Below are 8,293 nucleotides of genomic sequence, written 5' to 3' on the forward strand. Positions count from 1 at the left end.
GTCTCTCCCCATACAACAAAAAATGGAAGTTGAGTTGCAACCAAGTTATAAGACATGCAGTTGCGACCAAGTTAGAAGACATGCAGTTGCGTGCCTAGTGTGGGGCATGCAACTGGGCCCCATCTCTCTTGACGCCGCCCCCTCCGACAAAACAAAGGTCATCCCAGTTGTGACAAAGTTAGAAGACATGGAGTTGTGTGCCCATTGTGGGACATGCACCTGACGCCTCTCCCTGCACAACAAAAATGGAAGCTGAGTTGCAACCATGTTATAAGACATGCAATTGCGACCATGGTCGAAGACATGCAGTTGCGTGCCTAGTGTGGGACATGCAACTGGTGCCTCTCCCCGTACAACAAAAATTGGAAGGTGAGTTAACGTTGCAACCAAGTTATAAGACATGTAGCTGCGGCCATGCTCAAAGACATGCAGTTGCGTGCACGTTGTGGGAGATGCAACTGGTGCCTCTCCCCACACAACAAAAAAATGGAAGTTGAGTTGCAACCAAGTTATAAGGCATGCAGTTGCGACCAAGTTAGAAGACATGCAGTTGCGTGCCTAGTGTGGGGCATGCAACTGGGCCCTATCTCTCTTGACGCCCCCCCCCCCCCCCCGACAAAACAAAGGTCATCCCAGTTGCGACCAAGTTAGAAGTGCCCATTGTGGGACATGCAACTGGCGCCTTTCCCCGCACAACAAAAATGGAAGCCGAGTTGCAACCAAGTTATAAGACATGCAGTTGCAACCATGGTCGAAGACATGCAGTTGCGTGCCTAGTGTGGGACATGCAACTGGTGCCTCTCCCCGTCCAACAAAAAAAAATGGAAGTTGAGTTAACGTTGCAACCAAGTTATAAGACATGTAGCTGCGGCCATGCTCAAAGACATGCAGTTGCGTGCCCGTTGTGGGACATGCAACTGGCGCTTCTCCCCGTACAAAAAAAAGGATGTCGAGTTCTACCCAAGTTATAAGACATGCAGTTGCGGCCAAGTTAGAAGACATGCAGTTGTGTGCCTAGTGTGGGGTATGCAACTGGGGCCCATCTCTCTCGACGCCGCCCCCTCCGACAAAACAAAGGTCCTCCTAGTTGGGACCAAGTTAGAAGACATGGAGTTACGTGCCCGTTGTGGGACATGCAACTGGCGCCTCTCCCCGCACAACAAAAATGAAAGTCGAGTTGTAACGAAGTTATAAGACGTGCAATTGCGACAAAGTTAGAAGACATGCAGGTGCGCGCCTAGTGTGAGACATGCAACTGGGCCCCATCTCTCTCGACGTAGCCCCCTCCAACAAAACAAAGGCCCCCCTAGTTGATACCAAGTTAGAAGACATGCAGTTGCGTGCCCATTATAGGACATGCAACTGGTGCCTCTCCCCGCACAACAAAAACGGGAAGTCGAGTTGCAACCAAGTAAAACCAACAAAAGGGCTATACAACTCCTAGTTATGGCCCAGTCATACATATGAGGGTATCTGAGTTCAGAGATAATCCTCAAAAACATGGATCTGATTTCGTGAAAGTAATGTTTCAGCAAAATCATATTCTTCGACCTACTAATGTCGACTAGAATAAAACAAAACAAGTGAATTGAATCACTCCTGCTGATGGCTTCAGTAATGTGTATCAGGGGATATGAGAGAAGCACTTCTTGAGACACCAAAAAATATCCCAGTAAAGAACAGTATAAATGATAGCACTCACCAGATTAAAAAAAGAAAAAAAATGTGTCCAAAAAAAGATAACTAGCAGAGGTTTATATCCTAAAAACAAAAAAGAATGTCAACTTAGCAAAAACCCTAAGCACACATCTGTCTTGTCACCTACTCATGAACAGAGGATGTAAAAAGAATGCACTGTACTCTCAGTACAGAGGGGGTGTGAAAATTTCTCTATAAGTACGTACAAGCATAAAAAAATGTGTTGATAAAATACTACTTACTTCCAGTACAATCCAATGGAGAAACACACTTCATCTTCAGTCTCTTGGCCAACTAAAAGAAATTTAGTACTACTAGTTGTAAAACAATCTTTACTGGAAAGAACCTCAAAATAAACAGCAAAAAAAGCAAAAAAAAAAAACTGAATGACACTTGACGGTGGCACATAAAAACGGAGCTTTATTTATAGAGGTAAGTGAATCTACCTACAAGCAAAGGAACCAGTTTCATCGTCAAAAAATCCACCACACCGACATTGCTGATAGACACGCGTGAGCGAGAGACATGTAGTTATAAACTACTCCCTCCGTTCCTAAATATAAGTCTTTTTAAAGATTCCAATAAGTGACTACATACGGAGCAAAATGAGTGAATCTATACTCTAAAATATGTCTATATACATCCGTATGTTGTAGTCTATTTAAAATGTCTAAAAAGACTTATATTTAGGAACAGAGGGAGTAGAAGGCAATATTTTCAAATAAACATACAAATAGGAAGTTTTTAATAAATAGTTTAAAACAAAAAGGTAGGAAGAATGGCCATTAGCCTGAAAAATATTTGTAAAGACCACAAAAAAAAGTCACATAATCAACCGATTTTGCAAAATGAACACACCCAAAGTTGCTTATTCCATTGGATCTCGACTTCCAGGTCGGGAAAGAAGAAATTTCAGAAACACAAAGAAATACTTTTTTGTAAAATGACACATATCAGGCATGTTTCTTATCTCATGCCCGCACACACTACCTCATCTAGTTGCAAACCACATTGTACTCACTCGTTGAAGGTAAGCCAGAAACAGGGGTTGTCCTCTCCCTTACTTAAGTCCTAGTCCATCTTTTCGTGCCCCAAAGGGGAAGTCCTTGCAGTTGCCCGTGAGTTTGGATGCAGGCAGTTGTGCAGGCGTTCTACCCCCTTTTAGTTGCACGTGGTTCCCATAAATACAATTGTGCGTATGGGACACATGAATTTTTTTTGAGTTCAAGAACACATGATTTTTTTAGTGGTAAAAATACAAAAAAACAATTGTTTCTCTATCAACCTGACATAGAAAAGAATAAGACATATAAACATGACTAAAATATTTTTTGGTAATACATAAATTAGAAAAGAAAAAACTATAAAAAGAAATAGGCAATATAATAAACCAAAAAATCATGTAGAAAAGACATCAACAAAGTTAGTGTAAAAATAGCTCAAGCATGCCAAAATGTTTGTTTTGCAATTTTTTAGATGTTTGATATTTCAATAAAAATAAAAAAATAAAAAAAAGTAAAAATAGCTTAATAAAAACAATAAATAAATACACTAAAATAGAAAATAAATAATAAATAAAAAGGAAGGATAAAAGTAGACGTGAATAGACAAACTGAGCTGCCCTAGTGAGCTTCTTACTGTGCACACTTGCCCAACAAAAAAATTAAAGAAAAATACAATGTATTCACATGGAAGACCTATGAGAAAATAAAAAACAGAAAAGAAAAAGATATATCAAGAACTGCAAGCGACAACCCATGGCCCAGAATGGAAAGCAATGCAGCGGCAGAAGGTCCAGTGCCCGCTGGGACAAAGCCCAGTACGTTTTGGACAAGAAATACATCAGCGCAACAGAACACAGATCGATCAAAGCAAAAGCAAATCATACAGCTAATCTGGTCGACTGAGACTTCACTAAATCTCAGTCGACTGAGATATAGCAAACCCCTTTAAACATTGTGAATTCCTGATGGCTACTTATGAACAGCCTGGCGTGATAAGATCACCGCCTTTCTGGTTACGCAGCGTCTCCATCAGATATGATATTTCTCCGGGAACGTCCGCGTCGAGTTTTTCAGACAATCTTCAGAAATCGCGTTGAATTTGACTGAGGGATGCTATTACTCGCTACTACAGTTATATACATCCACTGATATAAGTACGTACTGGGATAATGGCACTAATATAAGTACACACTGGGATTATGTACGTACACCATTGTAGAACCTCGATGCATTCTTCAACTCGAACTGTCTCCGTAATATTCCTTATGATTTGACTTGCTCGCACTCTCATTCCGTATCTCTTCTCTGCTTCTCTGCAACATTCAGGAGAATGAGGACGGTAATCGGCACTGCTGATCGCAGTCACCGTCTGCTAACGTGGAGCCATCACTCGCCACTCCCTGCGCCCAGCTCGCATGTATAAATACCCGCCAGACAGCAGGGTTGATCGACAACAGCGAGCACACTAGTGACCGGGTTGGAATGGACAGGGGGACTCTTCTCCCCGCTCTCCTGCTCGCGGCTCTGCTAGCTTGCAGCGGCGGCGTCCATGGCGCCGGGTTCAACAGGTACAGCTTCCCCAAGGGGTTCATCTTCGGCACCGGCTCCTCCGCCATTCAGGTATCATATGTCTTGGTGTATACGTACTTGCTTACACGAGCTTGTTTCTCTGGCCTGCTGAATTTGATTGTTCAGTGTAGTCTTCTTATACTACCTGCCATTCTGCATTTCTTGGTTGCAGTATGAGGGAGCTGTGAATCTGCGGGGCAAGAACATCTGGGACACCTTCGCTCGCACCCCAGGTTCAGATCTTCAATTAATCACTGGCTCTCATAACTACTGCCGACAAGATAGGACTAATAATGCAGTTGCTAGTGTACTGTAGCTACAACACGTGTTCCACGAGCTGAGCGTCGGTTGAATTACTTCAGAGAAAGGCATCGCTTTCCCCGATTTCCTTAAGTGTATGTGTTAGTTGACCTCTTAGCCGACGAGCATCTGTGTCATACCATGCATTCTCTGCTCAAACATGGACGTCACGCCGTGAGAAAAACCGTAGCGGCTTTCGTCTTGGATCGGGAAAAAACCCGAAGAAATGTACTGATGGCGAGTAAAACACACCGTGACTGCAGGTAAAATAGCCGACGGCAGCAACCCGGATACGGCAAACGACTTCTATCATCGCTACAAGGTGGGCCCTCCTGTCTGATCGAATTCGAGGCCGTAGTTTCCCACTTGCCATGCTTTGACCGATCTCGTCGTGGATCTGTGAATGCAGGACGATCTGAAGCTGATAACCGACATGAACATGGACACCTTCCGGTTCTCCCTTGCGTGGAGCAGGATCCTTCCAAGTAGGTCAAGTTTGAGCATTTGTTTCACGCATGCCAACTGTGCTGCAGAGTGTCGAAATAACTGAATATAGCTAGTTCAACATTTTGTTTCTGACTGACCGGTTGCTGCAGACGGAACTATAGCCGGAGGAATTAACAAAGCAGGGGTCGATTTCTACAACAACCTCATCGACGAGGTTTTGGCTAGAGGTAATTAATCAAGACGTGCCTCATCCATTGAAAAATAAGAGGAACATGCTCTGACGAACGTTGATCCGTGGCTGTAGGGCTGACGCCTTTCGTCACCATCTTCCACTTCGACACCCCCCAGGTCCTCGAGGACAAATACGGAGGCTTCTTGAGCGAAAAGATCATGTAATTAAGCTACCGTTCTTAGAGATAATGGAAGTCGTTTGTGAGTAGTGTACTTGACATAGTACGTACGTTACGTGTAGAAAGGACTACGTGGAGTACGCGGAGCTGTGCTTCAAGCTGTTCGGCGACCGGGTGAAGTTCTGGACCACCTTCAACGAGCCCATGATCTTCTGCGCCTACGGCTACGGCAGCGGCAGCACGGCCCCGGGGCGCTGCTCGACGTACGTGTCCAAGGCCTGCGGCGCCGGGGACTCCTCCACGGAGCCCTACATCGCCGGCCACAACCTCCTCATCGCGCACGCCGAGGCCGTGCGCCTGTACCGAACCAGGTACCAGGCGGCGCAGCGTGGCCAGGTCGGCATCGTGCAGGTGTCCCACTGGTTCATCCCCTACGACGCCGCCTCCGACGCTGACCGGCACGCCGTGAAGCGCAGCCTGGACTTCATGCTCGGCTGGTTCATGCACCCGGTGGCGTTCGGGGAGTACCCGGCGACGATGCGCCGGCTGGTAGGCCGCCGGCTGCCGGAGTTTACCAAGGAGCAGTCCGACATGCTCAAGGGGTCCTACGACTTCCTCGGCCTCAACTATTACACGAGCAACTACGCGCAGGCCGCCGCGCGCGCGCCCGACGGGAGCAAGCCGTCTTACGGCACCGACCACTGGGTCAACCAGACCGGCTACCGCAACGGCGTCCCCATTGGCCCACCGGTATGTAAATACTACTCCCTCCGTTCCGTAATATGCGTTTTTGACTCCCTCCGTTCCGTAATATGCGTTTTTGATTTCACAAGAGATTTCATCGATCTGAATGAATGTACGTACGTATATCTTTGTATGCAGGCGTACACGCCCATCTTCTTCAACTACCCGCCGGGGCTGCGCGAGCTGCTGCTTTACATCCGGAGGATCTACGGCAACCGCCCCATCTACATCACCGAAAACGGTAAACCAAAAAAAACATTTCTGTTGATTTGTCCCTCAGTTCAAGTAACTGATAGTATTGCTGTACGATGCAGGCACCGACGAGGCGAACAACAGCACAATCCCGATGAAAGAGGCGCTCAAGGACGACACCCGCATCTCCTTCCACGTCAACCACCTCAAGTTCGTGCACAAGGCCATCCAGTACGTGCGCGCACACATCAGTATTTTGTCTTGTACTATGAAGATGATTCATCAAGCATTACTCTAAACAAATTTCATAGTACTCTCCCCGTCTTAAAATAAGTGTCTCAACTCTAGTATAACATTGTACTAAAGTTAGTACATAGTTGAGCGAATATCCAATTCGGTGCTCGGGTCTAGATGAACCGGTGAACAATAATGCCATAAAAATAGAAAAAAATTAAAAAAAATCGATATTTTTTTATCTTGGAAGATGTTTGAGTGCAGGATGTGCGTGCAAAATACCATTTGAACATCCGTGGAGCTTGTGGGGAAAAAGAGAAAACCGGCCAAACAATGCGTGAACAGTAACCTTACTCAAAGAGCCAAATTTTGTCTTTTTTGTCGCGCGCTCCTCTAATTTTAAAACTCCACCAAATTTTGTATGAACATCACACACACTGGCATCTTGCTTGCAAATTTATTTTAGAATTTTTTTTTGAGAATTTTTTATTTTGTCTGGGCTCATTTGAACCCGGGCGCTAAAACGCCACTCTCCAAAGTTGGCACACTTATTTTGAGACGAATGGCTATTTTTCCATTCGATGTTTAACATTTTACTGTGCCTCTCTAGGGAGGGGGTGAACGTGAAGGGTTACATCACATGGACGTTCCTGGACGGCTTCGAGTTCGGTGACGGATTCAAGGACCGGTTCGGCCTCATCTACGTCGACCGCGCGACGCTCACCAGGTACCGCAAGAAGTCCAGCTACTGGATCCAGGACTTCCTTCAGAGGCACTGATCGACGGTGAAGATGGCCGGAGGCTTACATTAGTTATTTTTTGGACGGTCAAAAAATGAAGCGATTTGAGTGAATAATCGATCGACGGACCCTCCGTACGTCGATTGCAGGCGCATGCTATTCATGCGTGCATCTGTGACAAGCTTGCACCGAATAAGTGTCGTACAATTTATGTACTCGTAAAGAAATGCTTAAGAAAGGGCACTTGTAAAGAAGAGCCGTACGATTTCTTGTATGATTATCAATAATAATGAATTCAACCCGATGGTCGTTTGGAAGAAGAAGAAAAATGAACAGAGGAGATCGCAGATCCATGGTAACAGGAACATAGGAGATGGCGGTGAGAATGAAGCGATGGGGAAGGAGGTGGCGGGGAAGCTGGAGGAACGACTGAAAAAGGCTCGTAGAGCTCTGGAGTCATGTATGCGGGCGCCGGTGTCTGAAGAGAAAATAAGGGAAGAAGCTAGACTGCGCTGTGTGGTGGAGGATCTGGAAGCTAAAAAGAATACTAAAGCAAAGCAACATTCGCATGTTTCCTGGTTGCGTGATGGCAACTAGAGTACTAAATACTTTGTGGCAGTAGCATCAGCAAAGAGGAAAGCCAACAGAATAAAGAAGTTGGTGAAGGAGGATGGAACGGAAGTGAAGGAAGGGGAGGATCTTAATACTTACATTTGTTCTTATTTTCATGACCTCTTCACCTCTACGGGAGGGCATCGGCTGGCCGAGCTAATTAATAAGGTTCAGCCCCGTGTGACAGCGCCAATGCGAGCTATGCTAGAAGCTGAGGTTACCAGAGAAGAAGTTAAGGCGGCGCTTGATCATATTGGAGATCTCAAGGCCCCGGGCCCGGATGGAATGCCCTCAATTGTCTACAAGAAGCATTGGCATTTTATGGGGGACAAAGTTGTTGATGAGGTGCTTGCGGTACTTAATGGAGGGGCTTTACCCGAGGGTTGGAATGACACTGTGGTGG

At 45.7% G+C, this 8,293-nt stretch overlaps 1 protein-coding gene across 2 annotated transcripts; it reads left to right on the forward strand.

The window, feature by feature from the left end:
* The first annotated feature begins 4,087 nt into the window (after positions 1–4,087).
* Positions 4,088–7,607, forward strand: LOC109731695 (beta-glucosidase 28). 2 transcript variants are annotated; one of them, XM_020290870.4, is made up of 10 exons: positions 4,088–4,322; positions 4,444–4,504; positions 4,835–4,893; positions 4,981–5,056; positions 5,168–5,245; positions 5,323–5,410; positions 5,491–6,118; positions 6,251–6,353; positions 6,427–6,535; positions 7,149–7,607. In XM_020290870.4, exons 1-10 carry the CDS (start codon positions 4,185–4,187, stop codon positions 7,315–7,317), a joined length of 1,509 nt encoding a protein of 502 aa, XP_020146459.1. In that variant the 5' UTR covers positions 4,088–4,184; the 3' UTR covers positions 7,318–7,607. The 2 variants fall into 2 exon arrangements, with proteins under 2 accessions (XP_020146459.1, XP_040251604.1); XM_040395670.3 differs by lacking the exons at positions 4,088–4,322; positions 4,444–4,504 and adding an exon at positions 4,546–4,666.
* Positions 7,608–8,293: the final 686 nt, after the last annotated feature.

Source organism: Aegilops tauschii, chromosome 7 (genome assembly GCF_002575655.3).
Source record: "Aegilops tauschii subsp. strangulata cultivar AL8/78 chromosome 7, Aet v6.0, whole genome shotgun sequence".
In the NCBI taxonomy this organism is placed as follows: domain Eukaryota; kingdom Viridiplantae; phylum Streptophyta; class Magnoliopsida; order Poales; family Poaceae; genus Aegilops; species Aegilops tauschii.

Coding starts and splice junctions, on each gene's coding strand:
- LOC109731695 (XM_020290870.4), top strand. CDS start 4,185: ATGGACAGGGGGACTCTTCTCCCCGCTCTCCTGCTCGCGGCTCTGCTA. Junction 5,057..5,167: donor GTGGAGCAGGATCCTTCCAA/GTAGGTCAAGTT, acceptor CGGTTGCTGCAG/ACGGAACTATAGCCGGAGGA. Junction 5,411..5,490: donor TTCTTGAGCGAAAAGATCAT/GTAATTAAGCTA, acceptor CGTTACGTGTAG/AAAGGACTACGTGGAGTACG.